Source organism: Somniosus microcephalus, unplaced genomic scaffold, assembly GCF_052327205.1.
Source record: "Somniosus microcephalus isolate GS21.2 unplaced genomic scaffold, FLI_Smic_1.0 unresolved_chr7, whole genome shotgun sequence".
NCBI lineage: Eukaryota > Metazoa > Chordata > Chondrichthyes > Squaliformes > Somniosidae > Somniosus > Somniosus microcephalus.
The window spans coordinates 42836974-42859015 of NW_028225185.1; the positions used below are offsets into that span (position 1 = coordinate 42836974).

Consider the following 22042-nt stretch of genomic DNA (forward strand, 5'->3'; position numbering starts at 1 on the left):
GTGTTTGATGGGACAGTGTAGAGGGAGCTTTACACTGTATCTAACCCGTGCTGTACCTGCCCTGGGAGTGTTTGATGGGACAGTGTAGAGGGAGCGTTACTCTGTATCTAACCCGTGCTGTACCTGCCCTGGGAATGTTTGATGGGACAGTGTAGAGGGAGCTTTACCCTGTATCTAACCCGTGCTGTACCTGCCCTGGGAGTGTTTGATGGGACAGTGTAGAGGGAGCTTTACTGTGTATCTAACCTGTGCTGTATCTGCCCTGGGAGTGTTTGATGGGACAGTGTAGAGGGAGCTTTACTCTGTATCTAACCCGTGCTGTACCTGCCCTGGGAGTGTTTGATGGGACAGTGTAGAGGGAGCTTTACTCTGTATCCAAACCCGTGCTGTACCTGCCCTGGGAGTGTTTGATGGGGACAGTGTAGAGGGAGCTTTACTCTGTATCTAACCCATGCTGTACCTGCCCTGGGAGTGTTTGATGGGGACAGTGTAGAGGGAGCTTTACTCTGTCTCTAACCCGTGCTGTCCCTGTCCTGGGAGTGTTTGATGGGACAGTGTAGAGGGAGCTTTACTCTGTATCTAACCTGTGCTGTACCTGCCCTGGGAGTGTTTGATGGGACAGTGTAGAGGGAGCTTTACTCTGTATCTAACCCATGCTGTACCTGCCCTGGGAGTGTTTGATGGGACAGTGCAGACGGAGCTTTACTCTGTATCTAACCGCGTGCTGTATCTGCCCTGGGAGTGTTTGATGGGACAGTGTAGAGGGAGCTTTACTCTGTATCTAACCCCGTGCTGTACCTGCCCTGGGAGTGTTTGATGGGGACAGTGTAGAGGGAGCTTTACTCTGTATCGCACCCCGTGCTGTACCTGCCCTGGGAGTGTTTGATGGGACAGTGTAGAGGGAGCTTTACTCTGTATCGCACCCCGTGCTGTACCTGCCCTGGGAGTGTTTGATGGGACAGTGTAGAGGGAGCTTTACACTGTATCTAACCCGTGCTGTACCTGCCCTGGGAGTGTTTGATGGGACAGTGTAGAGGGAGCTTTACTCTGTATCTAACCCGTGCTGTACCTGCCCTGGGAATGTTTGATGGGACAGTGTAGAGGGAGCTTTACCCTGTATCTAACCCGTGCTGTACCTGCCCTGGGAGTGTTTGATGGGACAGTGTAGAGGGAGCTTTACTGTGTATCTAACCTGTGCTGTATCTGCCCTGGGAGTGTTTGATGGGACAGTGCAGAGGGAGCTTTACTCTGTATCTAACCCGTGCTGTACCTGCCCTGGGAGTGTTTGATGGGACAGTGTAGAGGGAGCTTTACTCTGTATCCAACCCCGTGCTGTACCTGCCCTGGGAGTGTTTGATGGGGACAGTGTAGAGGGAGCTTTACTCTGTATCTAACCCATGCTGTACCTGCCCTGGGAGTGTTTGATGGGGACAGTGTAGAGGGAGCTTTACTCTGTCTCTAACCCGTGCTGTCCCTGTCCTGGGAGTGTTTGATGGGACAGTGTAGAGGGAGCTTTACTCTGTATCTAACCTGTGCTGTACCTGCCCTGGGAGTGTTTGATGGGACAGTGTAGAGGGAGCTTTACTCTGTATCTAACCCATGCTGTACCTGCCCTGGGAGTGTTTGATGGGACAGTGCAGACGGAGCTTTACTCTGTATCTAACCGCGTGCTGTACCTGCCCTGGGAGTGTTTGATGGGACAGTGTAGAGGGAGCTTTACTCTGTATCGCACCCCGTGCTGTACCTGCCCTGGGAGTGTTTGATGGGACAGTGTAGAGGGAGCTTTACTCTGTATTGCACGCCGTGCTGTACCTGGCCTGGGAGTGTTTGATGGGACAGTGTAGAGGGAGCTTTACTCTGTATCTAACCCATGCTGTACCTGCCCTGGGAGTGTTTGATGGGGACAGTGTAGAGGGAGCTTTACTCTGTATCTAACCCGTGCTGCACCTGCCCTGGGAGTGTTTGATGGGACAGTGTAGAGGGAGCTTTACTCTGTATCTAACCCATGCTGTACCTGCCCTGGGAGTGTTTGATGGGGACAGTGTAGAGGGAGCTTTACTCTGTATCTAACCCGTGCTGTACCCGCCCTGGGAGTGTTTGATGGGGACAGTGTAGAGGGAGCTTTACTCTGTATCTAACCCGTGCTGTACCTGCCCTGGGAGTGTTTGATGGGACAGTGCAGAGGGAGTTTTACTCTGTATCTAACCCATGCTGTACCTGCCCTAGGAGTGTTTGATGGGGACAGTGTAGAGGGAGCTTTACTCTGTATCTAACCCGTGCTGTACCTGCCCTGGGAATGTTGATGGGACAGTGTAGAGGGAGTTTTACTCTGTATCTAACCCTTGCTGTACCTGCCCTGGAGTGTTTGATGGGACAGTGTAGAGGGAGCTTTACTCTGTATCTAACCCCGTGCTGTACCTGCCCTGGGAGTGTTTGATGGGACAGTGTAGAGGGAGCTTTACTCTGTATCGCACCCCATGCTGTACCTGCCCTGGGAGTGTTTGATGGGACAGTGTAGAGGGAGCTTTACTGTGTATCTAACCCATGCTGTACCTGCCCTGGGAGTGTTTGATGGGGGACAGTGTAGAGGGAGCTTTACTCTGTATCTAACCCGTGCTGTACCTGCCCTGGGAGTGTTTGATGGGACAGTGTAGAGGGAGCTTTACTCTGTATCTAACCCATGCTGTACCTGCCCTGGGAGTGTTTGATGGGGACAGTGTAGAGGGAGCTTTACTCTGTATCTAACCCGTGCTGTACCGCCCTGGGAGTGTTTGATGGGGACAGTGTAGAGGGCGCTTTACTCTGTATCTAACCTGTGCTGTACCTGCCCTGGGAGTGTTTGATGGGACAGTGTAGAGGGAGCTTTACTCTGTATCTAACCCGTGCTGTACCCTGCCCTAGGAGTGTTTGATGGGGACAGTGCAGAGGGAGCTTTACTCTGTATCTAACCCGTGCTGTACCTGCCCTAGGAGTGTTTGATGGGGACAGTGTAGAGGGAGCTTTACTCTGTATCTAACCCGTGCTGTACCTGCCCTGGGAATGTTGATGGGACAGTGTAGAGTAAGCTTTACTCTGTATCTAACCCGTGCTGTACCTGCCCTGGGAGTGTTTGATGGGACAGTGTCGAGGGAGCTTTACTCTGTATCTAACCCCATGCTGTACCTGCCCTAGGAGTGTTTGATGGGGACAGTGTAGAGGGAGCTTTACTCTGTATCTAACCCATGCTGTACCTGCCCTGGGAGTGTTTGATGGGGACAGTGTAGAGGGAGCTTTACTCTGTATCTAACCCGTGCTGTCCCTGCCCTGGGAGTGTTTGATGGGACAGTGTAGAGGGAGCTTTACTCTGTATCTAACCCCTGCTGTACCTGCCCTGTGAGTGTTTGATGGGGACAGTGTAGAGGGAGCTTTACTCTGTATCTAACCCCGTGCTGTACCTGCCCTGGGAGTGTTTGATGGGGACAGTGTAGATGGAGCTTTACTCTGTATCTAACCCGTGCTGTACCTGCCCTGGGAGTGTTTTGATGGGACAGTGTAGAGGGAGCTTTACTCTGTATCTAACCCATGCTGTCCCTGCCCTGGGAGTGTTTGATGGGACAGTGTAGAGGGAGCTTTACTCTGTATCTACCCCGTGCTGTACCTGCCCTGGGAGTGTTTGATGGGGACAGTGTAGATGGAGCATTACTCTGTATCTAACCCGTGCTGTACCTGCCCTGGGAGTGTTGATGGGACAGTGTAGAGGGAGCTTTACTCTGTATCTAACCCCGTGCTGTACCTGCCCTGGGAGTGTTTGAGGGGACAGTGTAGAGGGAGCTTTACTCTGTATCTAACCGTGCTGTCCCTGCCCTGGGAGTGTTTGATGGGACAGTGTAGAGGGAGCTTTACTCTGTATCTAACCTGTGCTGTACCTGCCCTGGGAGTGTTTGATGGGACAGTGTAGAGGGAGCTTTACTCTGTATCTAACCCATGCTGTACCTGCCCTGGGAGTGTTTGATGGGACAGTGTAGACGGAGCTTTACTCTGTATCTAACCCCGTGCTGTACCTGCCCTGGGAGTGTTTGATGGGACAGTGTAGTAGAGGGAACTTTACTCTGTATCGCACCCCGTGCTGTACCTGCCCTGGGAGTGTTTGATGGGACAGTGTAGAGGGAGCTTTACTCTGTATCGCACCCCGTGCTGTACCTGCCCTGGGAGTGTTTGATGGGACAGTGTAGAGGGAGCTTTACTCTGTATCTAACCCGTGCTGTACCTGCCCTGGGAGTGTTTGATGGGACAGTGTAGAGGGAGCTTTACTCTGTATCTAACTCATGCTGTACCTGCCCTGGGAGTGTTTGATGGGGACAGTGTAGAGGGAGCTTTACTCTGTATCTAACCCGTGCTGTCCCTGCCCTTGGAGTGTTTGATGGGACAGTGTCGAGGGAGCTTTACCTGTATCTAACCCCTGCTGTACCTGCCCTGTGAGTGTTTGATGGGACAGTGTCGAGGGAGCTTTACTCTGTATCTAACCCCGTGCTGTACCTGCCCTGGGAGTGTTTGATGGGGACAGTGTAGATGGAGCTTTACTCTGTATCTAACCCGTGCTGTACCTGCCCTGGGACTGTTGATGGGACAGTGTAGAGGGAGTTTTACTCTGTATCTAACCCTTGCTGTACCTGCCCTGCCTGGGAGTGTTTGATGGGACAGTGTAGAGGGAGCTTTACTCTGTATCGCACCCCATGCTGTACCTGCCCTGGGAGTGTTTGATGGGACAGTGTAGAGGGAGCGTTACTCTGTATCTAACCCGTGCTGTACCTGCCCTGGGAATGTTTGATGGGACAGTGTAGAGGGAGCTTTACCCTGTATCTAACCCGTGCTGTACCTGCCCTGGGAGTGTTTGATGGGACAGTGTAGAGGGAGCTTTACTGTGTATCTAACCTGTGCTGTATCTGCCCTGGGAGTGTTTGATGGGACAGTGTAGAGGGAGCTTTACTCTGTATCTAACCCGTGCTGTACCTGCCCTGGGAGTGTTTGATGGGACAGTGTAGAGGGAGCTTTACTCTGTATCCAACCCCGTGCTGTACCTGCCCTGGGAGTGTTTGATGGGGACAGTGTAGAGGGAGCTTTACTCTGTATCTAACCCATGCTGTACCTGCCCTGGGAGTGTTTGATGGGGACAGTGTAGAGGGAGCTTTACTCTGTCTCTAACCCGTGCTGTCCCTGTCCTGGGAGTGTTTGATGGGACAGTGTAGAGGGAGCTTGACTCTGTATCTAACCTGTGCTGTACATGCCCTGGGAGTGTTTGATAGGACAGTGTAGAGGGAGCTTTACTCTGTATCTAACCCATGCTGTACCTGCCCTGGGAGTGTTTGATGGGACAGTGCAGACGGAGCTTTACTCTGTATCTAACCGCGTGCTGTACCTGCCCTGGGAGTGTTTGATGGGACAGTGTAGAGGGAGCTTTACTCTGTATCTAACCCCGTGCTGTACCTGCCCTGGGAGTGTTTGATGGGGACAGTGTAGAGGGAGCTTTACTCTGTATCGCACCCCGTGCTGTAGCTGCCCTGGGAGTGTTTGATGGGACAGTGTAGAGGGAGCTTTACTCTGTATCGCACCCTGTGCTGTACCTGCCCTGGGAGTGTTTGATGGGACAGTGTAGAGGGAGCTTTACACTGTATCTAACCCGTGCTGTACCTGCCCTGGGAGTGTTTGATGGGACAGTGTAGAGGGAGCTTTACTCTGTATCTAACCCGTGCTGTACCTGCCCTGGGAATGTTTGATGGGACAGTGTAGAGGGAGCTTTACCCTGTATCTAACCCGTGCTGTACCTGCCCTGGGAGTGTTTGATGGGACAGTGTAGAGGGAGCTTTACTGTGTATCTAACCTGTGCTGTATCTGCCCTGGGAGTGTTTGATGGGACAGTGCAGAGGGAGCTTTACTCTGTATCTAACCCGTGCTGTACCTGCCCTGGGAGTGTTTGATGGGACAGTGTAGAGGGAGCTTTACTCTGTATCCAACCCCGTGCTGTACCTGCCCTGGGAGTGTTTGATGGGGACAGTGTAGAGGGAGCTTTACTCTGTATCTAACCCATGCTGTACCTGCCCTGGGAGTGTTTGATGGGGACAGTGTAGAGGGAGCTTTAATCTGTCTCTAACCCGTGCTGTCCCTGTCCTGGGAGTGTTTGATGGGACAGTGTAGAGGGAGCTTTACTCTGTATCTAACCTGTGCTGTACCTGCCCTGGGAGTGTTTGATGGGACAGTGTAGAGGGAGCTTTACTCTGTATCTAACCCATGCTGTACCTGCCCTGGGAGTGTTTGATGGGACAGTGCAGACGGAGCTTTACTCTGTATCTAACCGCGTGCTGTACCTGCCCTGGGAGTGTTTGATGGGACAGTGTAGAGGGAGCTTTACTCTGTATCGCACCCCGTGCTGTACCTGCCCTGGGAGTGTTTGATGGGACAGTGTAGAGGGAGCTTTACTCTGTATTGCACGCCGTGCTGTACCTGGCCTGGGAGTGTTTGATGGGACAGTGTAGAGGGAGCTTTACTCTGTATCTAACCCATGCTGTACCTGCCCTGGGAGTGTTTGATGGGGACAGTGTAGAGGGAGCTTTACTCTGTATCTAACCCGTGCTGCACCTGCCCTGGGAGTGTTTGATGGGACAGTGTAGAGGGAGCTTTACTCTGTATCTAACCCATGCTGTACCTGCCCTGGGAGTGTTTGATGGGGACAGTGTAGAGGGAGCTTTACTCTGTATCTAACCCGTGCTGTACCCGCCCTGGGAGTGTTTGATGGGGACAGTGTAGAGGGAGCTTTACTCTGTATCTAACCCGTGCTGTACCTGCCCTGGGAGTGTTTGATGGGACAGTGCAGAGGGAGCTTTACTCTGTATCTAACCCATGCTGTACCTGCCCTAGGAGTGTTTGATGGGGACAGTGTAGAGGGAGCTTTACTCTGTATCTAACCCGTGCTGTACCTGCCCTGGGAATGTTGATGGGACAGTGTAGAGGGAGTTTTACTCTGTATCTAACCCTTGCTGTACCTGCCCTGGGAGTGTTTGATGGGACAGTGTAGAGGGAGCTTTACTCTGTATCTAACCCCGTGCTGTACCTGCCCTGGGAGTGTTTGATGGGACAGTGTAGAGGGAGCTTTACTCTGTATCGCACCCCATGCTGTACCTGCCCTGGGAGTGTTTGATGGGACAGTGTAGAGGGAGCTTTACTGTGTATCTAACCCATGCTGTACCTGCCCTGGGAGTGTTTGATGGGGACAGTGTAGAGGGAGCTTTACTCTGTATCTAACCCGTGCTGTACCTGCCCTGGGAGTGTTTGATGGGACAGTGTAGAGGGAGCTTTACTCTGTATCTAACCCATGCTGTACCTGCCCTGGGAGTGTTTGATGGGGACAGTGTAGAGGGAGCTTTACTCTGTATCTAACCCGTGCTGTACCCGCCCTGGGAGTGTTTGATGGGGACAGTGTAGAGGGCGCTTTACTCTGTATCTAACCTGTGCTGTACCTGCCCTGGGAGTGTTTGATGGGACAGTGTAGAGGGAGCTTTACTCTGTATCTAACCCGTGCTGTACCTGCCCTAGGAGTGTTTGATGGGGACAGTGCAGAGGGAGCTTTACTCTGTATCTAACCCGTGCTGTACCTGCCCTAGGAGTGTTTGATGGGGACAGTGTAGAGGGAGCTTTACTCTGTATCTAACCCGTGCTGTACCTGCCCTGGGAATGTTGATGGGACAGTGTAGAGTAAGCTTTACTCTGTATCTAACCCGTGCTGTACCTGCCCTGGGAGTGTTTGATGGGACAGTGTCGAGGGAGCTTTACTCTGTATCTAACCCCATGCTGTACCTGCCCTAGGAGTGTTTGATGGGGACAGTGTAGAGGGAGCTTTACTCTGTATCTAACCCATGCTGTACCTGCCCTGGGAGTGTTTGATGGGGACAGTGTAGAGGGAGCTTTACTCTGTATCTAACCCGTGCTGTCCCTGCCCTGGGAGTGTTTGATGGGACAGTGTAGAGGGAGCTTTACTCTGTATCTAACCCCTGCTGTACCTGCCCTGTGAGTGTTTGATGGGGACAGTGTAGAGGGAGCTTTACTCTGTATCTAACCCCGTGCTGTACCTGCCCTGGGAGTGTTTGATGGGGACAGTGTAGATGGAGCTTTACTCTGTATCTAACCCGTGCTGTACCTGCCCTGGGAGTGTTTGATGGGACAGTGTAGAGGGAGCTTTACTCTGTATCTAACCCATGCTGTCCCTGCCCTGGGAGTGTTTGATGGGACAGTGTAGAGGGAGCTTTACTCTGTATCTAACCCCGTGCTGTACCTGCCCTGGGAGTGTTTGATGGGGACAGTGTAGATGGAGCATTACTCTGTATCTAACCCGTGCTGTACCTGCCCTGGGAGTGTTTGATGGGACAGCGTAGAGGGAGCTTTACTCTGTATCTAACCCCGTGCTGTACCTGCCCTGGGAGTGTTTGATGGGGACAGTGTAGAGGGAGCTTTACTCTGTATCTAACCCGTGCTGTCCCTGCCCTGGGAGTGTTTGATGGGACAGTGTAGAGGGAGCTTTACTCTGTATCTAACCTGTGCTGTACCTGCCCTGGGAGTGTTTGATGGGACAGTGTAGAGGGAGCTTTACTCTGTATCTAACCCATGCTGTACCTGCCCTGGGAGTGTTTGATGGGACAGTGTAGACGGAGCTTTACTCTGTATCTAACCCCGTGCTGTACCTGCCCTGGGAGTGTTTGATGGGACAGTGTAGAGGGAACTTTACTCTGTATCGCACCCCGTGCTGTACCTGCCCTGGGAGTGTTTGATGGGACAGTGTAGAGGGAGCTTTACTCTGTATCGCACCCCGTGCTGTACCTGCCCTGGGAGTGTTTGATGGGACAGTGTAGAGGGAGCTTTACTCTGTATCTAACCCGTGCTGTACCTGCCCTGGGAGTGTTTGATGGGACAGTGTAGAGGGAGCTTTACTCTGTATCTAACCCCATGCTGTACCTGCCCTGGGAGTGTTTGATGGGGACAGTGTAGAGGGAGCTTTACTCTGTATCTAACTCATGCTGTACCTGCCCTGGGAGTGTTTGATGGGGACAGTGTAGAGGGAGCTTTACTCTGTATCTAACCCGTGCTGTCCCTGCCCTTGGAGTGTTTGATGGGACAGTGTCGAGGGAGCTTTACCCTGTATCTAACCCCTGCTGTACCTGCCCTGTGAGTGTTTGATGGGACAGTGTCGAGGGAGCTTTACTCTGTATCTAACCCCGTGCTGTACCTGCCCTGGGAGTGTTTGATGGGGACAGTGTAGATGGAGCTTTACTCTGTATCTAACCCGTGCTGTACCTGCCCTGGGACTGTTGATGGGACAGTGTAGAGGGAGTTTTACTCTGTATCTAACCCTTGCTGTACCTGCCCTGGGAGTGTATGATGGGACAGTGTAGAGGGAGCTTTGCTATGTATCTAACCCCGTGCTGTACCTGCCCTGGGAGTGTTTGATGGGACAGTGTAGAGGGAGCTTTACTCTGTATCGCACCCCATGCTGTACCTGCCCTGGGAGTGTTTGATGGGACAGTGTAGAGGGAGCTTTACTGTGTATCTAACCCATGCTGTACCTGCCCTGGGAGTGTTTGATGGGGACAGTGTAGAGGGAGCTTTACTCTGTATCTAACCCGTGCTGTACCTGCCCTGGGAGTGTTTGATGGGACAGTGTAGAGGGAGCTTTACTCTGTATCTAACCCATGCTGTACCTGCCCTGGGAGTGTTTGATGGGGACAGTGTAGAGGGAGCTTTACTCTGTATCTAACCCGTGCTGTACCCGCCCTGGGAGTGTTTGATGGGGACAGTGTAGAGGGCGCTTTACTCTGTATCTAACCTGTGCTGTACCTGCCCTGGGAGTGTTTGATGGGACAGTGTAGAGGAAGCTTTACTCTGTATCTAACCCGTGCTGTACCTGCCCTAGGAGTGTTTGATGGGGACAGTGCAGAGGGAGCTTTACTCTGTATCTAACCCGTGCTGTACCTGCCCTAGGAGTGTTTGATGGGGACAGTGTAGAGGGAGCTTTACTCTGTATCTAACCCGTGCTGTACCTGCCCTGGGAATGTTGATGGGACAGTGTAGAGTAAGCTTTACTCTGTATCTAACCCGTGCTGTACCTGCCCTGGGAGTGTTTGATGGGACAGTGCCGAGGGAGCTTTACTCTGTATCTAACCCCATGCTGTACCTGCCCTAGGAGTGTTTGATGGGGACAGTGTAGAGGGAGCTTTACTCTGTATCTAACCCATGCTGTACCTGCCCTGGGAGTGTTTGATGGGGACAGTGTAGAGGGAGCTTTACTCTGTATCTAACCCGTGCTGTCCCTGCCCTGGGAGTGTTTGATGGGACAGTGTAGTGGGAGCTTTACTCTGTATCTAACCCCTGCTGTACCTGCCCTGTGAGTGTTTGATGGGACAGTGTAGAGGGAGCTTTACTCTGTATCTAACCCCGTGCTGTACCTGCCCTGGGAGTGTTTGATGGGGACAGTGTAGATGGAGCTTTACTCTGTATCTAACCCGTGCTGTACCTGCCCTGGGAGTGTTTGATGGGACAGTGTAGAGGGAGCTTTACTCTGTATCTAACCCGTGCTGTCCCTGCCCTGGGAGTGTTTGATGGGACAGTGTAGAGGGAGCTTTACTCTGTATCTAACCCCGTGCTGTACCTGCCCTGGGAGTGTTTGATGGGGACAGTGTAGAGGGAGCTTTACTCTGTATCTAACCCCGTGCTGTACCTGCCCTGGGAGTGTTTGATGGGGACAGTGTAGAGGGAGCTTTACTCTGTATCTAACCCGTGCTGTCCCTGCCCTGGGAGTGTTTGATGGGACAGTGTAGAGGGAACTTTACTCTGTATCTAACCTGTGCTGTACCTGCCCTGGGAGTGTTTGATGGGACAGTGTAGAGGGAGCTTTACTCTGTATCTAACCCATGCTGTACCTGCCCTGGGAGTGTTTGATGGGACAGTGTAGACGGAGCTTTACTCTGTATCTAACCCCGTGCTGTACCTGCCCTGGGAGTGTTTGATGGGACAGTGTAGAGGGAACTTTACTCTGTATCGCACCCCGTGCTGTACCAGCCCTGGGAGTGTTTGATGGGACAGTGTAGAGGGAGCTTTACTCTGTATCGCACCCCGTGCTGTACCTGCCCTGGGAGTGTTTGATGGGACAGTGTAGAGGGAGCTTTACTCTGTATCTAACCCGTGCTGTACCTGCCCTGGGAGTGTTTGATGGGACAGTGTAGAGGGAGCTTTACTCTGTATCTAACCCCATGCTGTACCTGCCCTGGGAGTGTTTGATGGGGACAGTGTAGAGGGAGCTTTACTCTGTATCTAACTCATGCTGTACCTGCCCTGGGAGTGTTTGATGGGGACAGTGTAGAGGGAGCTTTACTCTGTATCTAACCCGTGCTGTCCCTGCCCTTGGAGTGTTTGATGGGACAGTGTAGAGGGCGCTTTACCCTGTATCTAACCCCTGCTGTACCTGCCCTGTGAGTGTTTGATGGGACAGTGTAGAGGGAGCTTTACTCTGTATCTAACCCGTGCTGTTCCTGCCCTGAGAGTGTTTGATGGGACAGTGTAGAGGGAGCTTTACTCTGTATCGAACCCATGCTGAACCTGCCCTGGGAGTGTTTGATGGGACAGTGTCGAGGGAGCTTTACTCTGTATCTCACCCCTTGCTGTACCTGCCCTGGGAGTGTTTGATGGGACAGTGTAGAGGGAGCTTTACTCTGTATCTAACCCATGCTGTACCTGCCCTGGGACTGTTTGATGGGACAGTGTAGAGGGAGCTTTACTCTGTATCTAACCCGTGCTGTACCTGCCCTGGGAGTGTTTGATGGGACAGTGTAGAGGGAGCTTTACTCTGTATCTAACCCGTGCTGTACCTGCCCTGGGAGTGTTTGATGGGACAGTGTAGAAGGAGCTTTCCTCTGTATCTAACCCGTGCTGTACCTGCCCTGGGAGTGTTTGATGGGACAGTGTGGAGGGAGCTTTACTCTGTATCTAACCCGTGCTGTACCTGCCCTGGGAGTGTTTGATGGGACAGTGTAGAGGGAGCTTTACTCTGTATCTAACCCATGCTGAACCTGCCCTGGAAGTGTTTGATGGGACAGTGTAGAGGGAGCGTTACTCTGTATCTAACACGTGCTGTACCTGCCCTGGGAGTGTTTGATGGGGACAGTGTAGAGGGAGCTTTACTCTCTATCTAACCCGTGCTGTACCTGCCCTGGGAGTGTTTGATGGGAAAGTGTAGAGGGAGCTTTACTCTGTATCTAACCCATGCTGTACCTGCCCTGGGAGTGTTTGATGGGACAGTGTAGAGGGAGCTTTACTCTATATCTAACCCCGTGCTGTACCTGCCCTGGGAGTGTTTGATGGGACAGTGTAGAGGGAGCTTTACTCTGTATCTAACCCGTGCTGTACCTGGCCTGGGAGTGTTTGATGGGACAGTGTAGAGGGAGCTTCACTCTGTATCTAACCCGTGCTGCACTTGATGGGATTCTGTCTCAGTATTATCTCACACTCATCCACTGACACACTAACAGTGACAAACAGTATCTCTCACACTCACTCACTGACAGTTACTGACACTGTAACACATTCACTGATTCTCTCTCACACAAAACATCCCAAGGAGCATCGAAGGGGCACAACACGTGTTAAAGGACCCCGAGCCACATAAGGGGATATTCGGGACCGGTGACCAAAAGCTCAGTCACAGAGGTCAGTTTTAAGGAGCGTCTTAAAGGAGGAGAGAGAGAGAGAGAGGCGGAGAGGTTTAGGGAGGGAATTTCTGAGCTCGGGGGCCCTGGCGGCTGAAGGCACGACCGCCAATGGTGGAGCGTTGGAAATTGGGGGGATGCGCGAGAGGCCGGAATTGGAGGATCGCAGAGATCTCGGAGGGGTGTAGGGGCTGGAGGAGGTTACAGAGATAGGGTGGGTTGTAGGGGCTGGATGAGGTTACAGAGATAGGGAGGGTTGTAGGGGCTGGAGGAGGTTACAGAGATAGGGAGGGTTGTAGGGGCTGGAGGAGGTTACAGAGATAGGGAGGGCTGTAGGGGCTGGAGGAGGTTACAGAGATAGGGAGGGTTGTAGGGGCTGGAGGAGGTTACAGAGATAGGGAGGGTTGTAGGGGCTGGAGGAGGTTACAGAGATAGGGAGTGTTGTAGGGGCTGGAGGAGGTTACAGAGATAGTGAGGGTTGTAGGGGCTGGAGGAGGTTACAGAGATAGGGAGGGTTGTAGGGGCTGGAGTAGGTTACAGAGATAGGGAGAGTTGTAGGGGCTGGAGGAGGTTACAGAGATAGGGAGGGTTGTAGGGGCTGGAGGAGGTTACAGAGATAGGGAGGGTTGTAGGAGGCTGGAGGAGGTTAGAAACATAGAAACATAGAAACATAGAGATAGGAACAGGAGTAGGCCATTCGGCCCTTCGAGCCTGCTCCGCCATTCAATGAGATCATGGCTGATCTTCGTCTGAGATCATAGCTGATCTTACCAGTTCAGTACCCCGTCCCCGCCTTTTCTCCGTAACCCTTAATCCCCTTAGCCTTCAGAAATATATCCAATTCTCTCTTGAAAATATTTATTGAATTAGCCTTCACAGCCCTCTGTGGCAGGGAATTCCACAGGCTCACCACTCTTTGAGTGAAGAAATTCTTCCTCATCTCTGTTTTAAATGATTTGCCCGCTATTTTTAGACTGTGGTCCCTGGTTCTGTGCTCCCCGGCCATTGGAAACATTCTCTCTGAATTCAGCCTGTCCAGGCCTGCCATAATTTTATATGTTTCGATGAGATCCCCTCTCAATCTTCTAAACTCCAGTGAGTACAAGCCCAAACTATTTAATCTCTCTTCGTAGGTCATTCCCGCCATTCCAGGTATCAGCCTGGTGAATCGCCGTTGCACTCTTTCCATGGCAAGAACATCCTTCCGCAGATGGGGCGACCAAAACTGTACACAATACTCCAGATGCGGTCTCACCAGCACCTTGTACAGCTGTAGTAAGGTATCCCTATTCCTATACTCGAACCCCCTTGATATGAAGGCCAACATCCCATTTGCCTTCTTAATCGCCTGTTGCACCTGCATGCTCTCCTTCAGTGACTGGTGCACAAGAACACCCAGGTCCCTCTGCACTTCCCCATCTCCCAATCTATTGCCATTTAGATAATAATCTACCCTCCTGTTTTTACCCCCAAAGTGGATAACCTCGCATTTATCCACATTATAGTGCATCTGCCACGTATCCGCCCATTCCCCCAACCTGTCCAAATCGCACTGTAGCCTCCTGACATCCTCATCAGAGCCCACCCCTCCTCCTAGTTTAGTGTCGTCAGCGAATTTGGAAATATTGCATCCAATTCCCTGATCCAGATCATTTATATATATTGTGAACAGCTGGGGTCCCAGGACAGATCCTTGCGGCACCCCGCTGGTCACTGCCTGCCACTCCGAAAACGAGCCGTTTATTCCAACTCTCTGTTTTCTATCCGCCAGCCAGTTCTCTATCCACGTTAATACTTTGCCCCCAATCCCATGAGCCTTAATTTTGCATGATAATCTTTTGTGTGGAACCTTATCGAAGGCTTTCTGGAAGTCAAGGTACACCACATCCACTGGCTCTCCCCCATCTATTTTACCAGTTACTTCCTCAAAAAATTCCAGCAGATTAGTCAAACACGATTTACCCTTTGTAAATCCATGTTGACTCTGTCCGATCCTTTCCCCATTTGTCAAGTGCTCCGCTATTTTATCCTTAATAATGGACTCTAGCATTTTGCCCACAACCGATGTAAGGCTTACTGGTCTATAATTCCCTGCTTTCTCTCTACCCCCCTTTTTAAATATTGGGGTAACATTAGCTACCCTCCAATCCACGGGTACTGTTCCCGAGTCAATGGAGTTCCGGAAGATGATCCTTAGAGCATCTGCTATCTCCAGGGCCACCTCCTTAAGTACCCTAGGATGTAGTTTATCAGGCCCCGGGGATTTGTCGGCCTTCAGTCCCCTCAACTTACCCAACACCATATCCCTAGAGATACTGATTTCTGTCAGCTCCTCCCTCTCATTAGTCGCTATGTTTGTCGATATTCCTGGGAGGTTATTTGTGTCCTCCTTTGTGAATACAGAACCAAAGTATGAGTTTAATTGGTCTGCCATTTCCTTATTCTCCATTATATATTCTCCCGAATCGGACTGCAAGGGACCGACTTGGGATTTTACCAGTCTTTTCCTCCTGATATACCGATAAAAGCTTTTGCAGTCTGTCTTTATGTTTGCTGCAAGTTTACTTTCGTATTCTATTTTCCCCTTCCTGATTAATCCCTTTGTCCTCTTTTGCTGTATCCTGTACTGCCCCCAATCTTCCGGTCTGGTGCTTTTTTTTGCCAGTTGATATGCCCTTTTTTTAAATTTTATGCTGTCCCTAATTTCCCTCGTTATCCACGGTTGAGTCACCTTTTTAGGTTTATTTTTATGCCAAACCGGTATAAACATGTTCTGGAATTCTTCCATTCTATCTTTGAATGCTTGCCATTGTCTATCCACTGTCAATCCCCCCAGAAACACCACCCAATCAATCTTACCCAATTCCCGTCTCATACCCTCGTAATTCCCTTTATTTAAGTTCTGGACCTTAGTCTCTGATTCAATTTCCTCACTCTCCATCTCGACTGAGAGCTCGATCATATTATGATCGCTCTGACCCAAGGGGCCTCGTACAAGAAGATTGCTGATAAGTCCCTTCTCATTGCACAATACCCAGTCTAAAATGGCCTGATCTCGAGTCGGCTCCTCGACATATTGGTCCAGATAACCGTCCCGAAAACATTCCAGGAATTCCTCCTCCTCAGAATTTTTACTAATTTGGGTAGTCCAATCAATATGTAAATTAAAGTCACCCATGATGACAGCTGTGCTCTTATCGCACGCTTCTCTAATTTCCCTTTTTATGCCTTCCCTCACCTCCATATTACTATTTGGAGGCCTATATATCACACCCACTAACGTTTTCCTCCCCTTGCTATTTCTCATTTCTACCCATACAGATTCCGTTTCATCCGAGTTAATATCCTTCCTTTCCATTGCATTAATCCCCTCCTTTACCAGCAATGCTACCCCACCTCCCCTACCTTTTTGCCGATCCTTCCTAAATATTGTATATCCCTGGATGTTAAGTTCCCAGCCTTGCCCACCCTGCAGCCACGTTTCTGTAATCCCAATCAAATCATACTTGTTTACCTCTATTTCCACAACTAATTCATCCACCTTGTTCCTAATGCTTCTAGCATTAAGATACAAAGCCTTCAGGCTTGCTTTTTTCACACTCTCATTATGAATTAGTTTGGCCCTTTGTGTTTCTCTCCTTTGCTTATTGCTTCTCACCTTTCTACCATCTATTTCTGACTTCATATGACTTCCCTCTTTTCCACTACCTAGGTTCTACAGAGATAGGGAGGGTTGTCGGGCTGGAGGAGGTTACAGAGATAGGGAAGGTTGTAGGGGCTGGAGGAGGTTACAGAGATAGGGAGGGTTGTAGGGGGCAGGAGGAGGTTACAGAGATAGGGAGGGTTGTAGGGGCTGGAGGAGGTTACAGAGATAGGGAGGGTTGTAGGGGCTGGAGGAGGTTACAGAGATAGGGAGGGTTGTAGGGGCTGGAGGAGGTTACAGAGATAGGGAGGGTTGTAGGGGCTGGAGGAGGTTACAGAGATAGGGAGAGTTGTAGGGGCTGGTGGAGGTTACAGAGATAGGGAGGGTTGTAGGGGCTGGAGGAGGTTACAGAGATAGGGAGGGTTGTCGGGCTGGAGGAGGTTACAGAGATAGGGAGGGTTGTAGGGGCTGGAGGAGGTTACAGAGATAGGGAGGGTTGTAGGGGGCTGGAGGAGGTTACAGAGATAGGGAGGGTTTTAGCGGCTGGAGGAGGTTACAGAGATAGGGAGGGGTGTAGGGGCTGGAGGAGGTTACAGAGATAGGGAGGGTTGTAGGGACTGGAGGAGGTTACAGAAATAGGGAGGATTGTAGGGGCTGGAGGAGGTTACAGAGATAGGGAGGGTTGTTGGGCTGGAGGAGGTTACAGAGATAGGGAGGGTTGTAGGGGCTGGAGGAGGTTACAGAGATAGGGAGGGTTGTAGGGGCTGGAGGAGGTTACAGAGATAGGGAGGGTTGTAGTGGCTGGAGGAGGTTACAGAGATAGGGAGAATTGTAGGGGCTGGAGGAGGTTACAGAGATAGGGAGGGTTGTAGGGGGCTGGAGGAGGTTACAGAGATAGGGAGGGTTGTAGGGGGCTGGAGGAGGTTACAGAGATAGGGAGGGTTGTAGGGGTTGGAGGAGGTCACAGAGACAGGGAGGGTTGTAGGGACTGGAGGAGGTTACAGAGAGAGGGAGGGTTGTAGGGCTGTAGGAGATTACAGAGATAGGGAGGGTTGTAGGGGCTGGAGCAGGTTACAGAGATAGGGAGGGTTGTAGGGGCTGGAGGAGGTTACAGAGATAAGGAGGGTTGTAGGGGCTGCAGGAGGTTACAGAGACAGGGAGGGGTGTAGGGGCTGGAGGAGGTTACAGAGATAAGGAGGGTTGTAGGGGCTGCAGGAGGTTACAGAGACAGGGAGGGGTGTAGGGGCTGGAGGAGGTTACAGAGATAGGGAGGGTTGTATGGGCTGGAGGAGGTTACAGAGATAAGGAGGGTTGTAGGGGCTGCAGGAGGTTACAGAGACAGGGAGGGGTGTAGGGGCTGGAGGAGGTTACAGAGATAGTGAGGGTTGTAGGGGCTGGAGGAGGTTACAGAGATAAGGAGGGTTGTAGGGGCTGCAGGAGGTTACAGAGACAGGGAGGGGTGTAGGGGCTGGAGGAGGTTACAGAGATAAGGAGGGGGGTGAGGAGGCCACAGAGGGATTTGAAGACGAGGATTAGAATTGTAAAATCGAGATGTTGCCGGACCGGGAGCCAGTGTAGCGAGCACGGGGTGGACGGGTGTGAACGGGACTTGGTGCAAGTTAGGACACGGGGCCAACAAAGTTTTGCATGAGCTCAAGTTTACGGAGGGTGGAAAGTGGGAGGCCGGCCAGGAGTGCGTTGGAATAGTCGAGTCTGGAGGCAACAAAGGCATGGGTGAGGGTTTCAGCAGCGGATGAGCTGAGGCAAGGGCGGAGATGGGCGATGTTCCGGAGGTGGAAATAGGCGGTCTTAGTGAGGTAGATGATAATGGGGTCAGAAACTCAGCTTGTGGTTGAATAGGGCTCGCTGATTCTCGCTCTCACACACGCACACACACTCACTGACTTTCACACTTGTTCTGTCACTCATACCGGCTCGCACACATTCACACTCACTCATGTACTGACGCTGACACAAACAGACTCATTTTACACACTCGCTCGCACGCAAACACTCACTCTCTCGCACTCACTCTCACAGATGCACGCGTTCTCTTGCACACACAAATACACTCTCTACCTTCACTCTGACACACGCTCACTCTCTCACATTCACACTCACACGCTAACGCTCTCGCGCGCAAAAGACTCACCCACACACTCACGCTCTGACACACCCGCGCTCCGACACGCTCGCACCCCCTCCGTTCCCCGCCCGCCCCCGCGGATTGAAAACATACCTTCCAAGATGTAGACTCTGAATCCGTTCATCTCTTTGATGTACTGGTAGTTCATGACTGCCATGCCGATGCTGCGAGGCACCGAGGGTGGGGTGTGGGGTTGCGCTGGTTAGCGGGGAGAGACGGATTGGGGAAAGACGGGTGTGTTCACACCCTCTGAGGCCGGTCCTGAGAAAGCAGTCTCGGCCGCCCGAGGCCACTCAAGCCAGACCCGCTCCCGTCCCGGCAGTCTGCGGACAGGCACCGGACGCACATCGGGATGGAAAGCGTCCCTCCGCCCTCCTCCTCCACCTCGATACAGACCGAAGCGCTCTCCCCTCCAGCTAAAGTCGCTCCTTAAACTCTACGTTGCCGCTGTCGGAGGAGCCAACTCCACCGCCACCCGCCTCGGAGCCGAGCCCAGGCTGAGTCGCAGGCTGCGGGCGCGACCGGTCTGCGCTGCTGCTCCCGTGGAGAGGCTGCCCCTCCTGAGCCAAGGCGTGCAGTTTGAAGCAGGCGAGGCGAGAGCCAGAAATGATCTCCTCCGGCACTCCGCAGGCTCCACCTCCACCCCTGTCAGTGCACGTTAACCCCGCCGCTGCTGAATCCCTTCAACCAACCTGCGCCGCAGGTTAAAGAAAGAAAGATTCGCATTTCCACAGCTACCTCAGGATGTCCTACAGCGCTTCACAGCCAGTGAAGGACTTTTTTTGAAGTGTGGTTACTGTTGTAATGTAGGAAACGCGGCAGCCAATTTGTGCACAGCAAGCTCCCACAAACAGCAATGTGATAATGAGCAGATCATCTGTTTTTTAGTGATGTTGGTTGAGGGATAAATATGGGCCCCAGGACACCGGGGAGAACTCCCCCCTGCTCTTCTTCCAATAGTGGCCGTGGGATCTTTAGCTCACCTGAGAGGGCAGACAGCGCGGCGTTCCCTCAGTACCGCCCCTCCGACAGTGCGGCGCTCCCTCAGTACTGCCCCTCCGACAGTGCGGCGCTCCCTCAGTACTGCCAATCCGACAGTGCGGCGCTCCCTCAGTACCGCCCCTCCGACAGTGCGGAGCTCCCTCAGTACCGCCCCTCCGACAATGCGACGCTCCCTCAGTACTGCCCCTCCGACAGTGCGGCGCTCCCTCAGTACTGCCCCTCCGACAGTGCGGCGCTCCCTCAGTACTGCCCCTCCGACAGTGCGACGCTCCCTCGGTACCGCCCCTCCGACAGTGCGGCGCTCCCTCAGTACCGCCCCTCCGACAGTGCGGCGCTCCCTCAGTACCGCCCCTCCGACAGTGCGGCGCTCCCTCAGTACCGCCCCTCCTACAGTGCGGCGCTCCCTCAGTACTGCCCCTCCGACAGTGCGGCGCTCCCTCAGTACCGCCCCTCCGACAGTGCGGCGCTCCCTCAGTACCGCCTCTCCGACAGTGCGGCGCTCCCTCAGTACCGCCCCTCCGACAGTGCGGCGCTCCCTCAGTACCGCCCCTCCGACAGTGCGGCGCTCCCTCAGTACTGCAGAGGAATGTCAGCCTAGATTATTGTGCTCAAGTTTCGTTACATAGAATTACTGTACATCAAAAATACAAAAGAAAGACTCCCATTTCTCCGGGGCCTTTCCCCACCTCAGGACGTCCCGAAGCTCTTCACAGCCAATGAAGGACTTTATTTGAAGTGTGGTCACTGTTGTAAAGCAGGAAACGTGGCAGCCAATTTGCGCACAGCAAGCTCCCACAAACAGCAATGTGATAATGACCAGATCACATGTTTTAGTGATGTTGGTTGAGGGATAAATATTGGCCCCAGGACACTGTGACGATATTTGAAGTTTACAGCCCAGAAACAGGCCATTCGGCCCCTCTGCTCAGTGCCGGTGTTCCTGCTCCACACCAGCCTCCTCCCGCCCCCTCTTCATCTCACCCCGTCACCATATCCTTCTATTCCTTTCTCCCTCGTGTGTTTATCTAGCTTCCCCTTAAATACATCGACGCTATTCACCTCGACCACTCCCTGTGGTAGCGAGTTCCACATTCTCACCACCTCCTTGAGGGCGGGGGGGAGGGGGCGGTGGGGGGGGGGGGGGTGCCAATATTTATCTGTCAGCCCACAGCACTAAGAAAAAAACAGTGGATCGGGGCCATTTATCACGCCGCTGTTTGTGGGATCTTGCTGTGCGTGCACCGCACTTGAGAAACAACAGTCCTTTGCTGGCTGCGGAAGTTCGGAGATTCTTTTACATCAAGACTGGGACTAAGGGGAGAACACTCTTTCAGAGAGAGGGCACGAGGGGTGGGGGCGGGGGTGGGTGTCGAGGGGCCGAGCCGTCGCCTCCTGAGCCGTACAGTGCCGGGGATCCTGGCAGGGCGGAGGGGAGGAGAGCTGCGGGCACTTTGCGGAGGAGCTGCTGAGCTGACACGCGCCCAGCGTCTCCCCCCGCCGCCCCCCCTTCCAGGTGTATCCGTTCCCTCATCTCCAGCTGTGTCAAGCCTTGATATCAAACAGGCCGCAGCTTGACAAGGCGGGGGCGGAGCAAGGGGGCGGGGGGGCCAGGGGCGGCTCGCGTTACACTCGGCCTTTGTGTCAGCCACACTCTGCCCGTCACGGCCTGCCCTGACACGCTGGCCCTGCCTCTCACCTGCCTGCCCGCCCCGCGCTTTCATGTGCGGCGCTTTGCCTTTCTTCCACCCGATTCTACCTGAGACAGTCGGGCCCCCTGGGTGGGGCTGGGGGGAGTCCCGGCAGGTGGGGTCTGCACATCCTGCAGACAAAGATTCCCAGCTCACACCACCTGCTCCCTCCTTCACTCTCTCTCTCTCTCTCTGTCTCTCTCTCTCTCTCTGTCTCTCTCTGTCCCTCTCTCTGTCTCTTTCTGTCTCTCTCTCTGTCTTTGTCTCTCTCTCTGTCCCTCTCTCTCTGTCCCTCTCTGTCTCTCTCTCTGTCTGTCTCTCTCTCACTTTCTGTGTCTCTGTCTCTCTGTTTCTCTCTCTGTCTCTGTCTCTGTCTCTATCTGTCTCTCTCTCTGTCCCACTCTCTCTCTCTCTCTGTCTCTCTCAATTCAATTCAATTCAATTCAAATCGCTTTATTGGCATGATAAGGTACATCTTATGTTGCCAAAGCATCAAAATACATTTATGGTTGAACACATAAACGCAGTTCTATTCATACATTGTATAAACAGGTATATCCCTGAGTGTATAAATATACATTCGCATTTTTTATATATACTCTTTTCTTAGTTTAATGGTTGTCCCTCTGTTCATGGCAAGCTGTAACATAGTTGTAACAGAGCTGTAACACTCACTCTCTCTCTGTCTGTCTGTCTGTCTCTCTCACACTCTCTCTCTCTGTTTCTCTCTCACTCTCCGCGTCTCTCTCGCTCTGTCTCGCGCTGTCTCTGTCTCTCTGTCTGTCTCTGTCTCTCTCAGCCTCTCCCTCTGTCTCTCTGTTGGTCTGCCTCTATCTTTCTG

At 52.5% G+C, this 22042-nt stretch overlaps 1 protein-coding gene across 1 annotated transcript in view; it reads right to left on the bottom strand.

Annotated features, from left to right (window-relative positions):
* Window positions 1-19069, bottom strand: part of LOC147086850 (transcription cofactor vestigial-like protein 4) — an 87821-nt gene extending 68752 nt beyond the window's left edge. Inside the window, exon 1 of the mRNA XM_085979055.1 lies at window positions 18605-19069. Within this exon, the coding sequence (XP_085835181.1) occupies window positions 18605-18668 (64 nt within the window). The 5' untranslated portion in view covers window positions 18669-19069. The remainder of the gene's footprint in view (window positions 1-18604) is intronic.
* Window positions 19070-22042: the final 2973 nt, after the last annotated feature.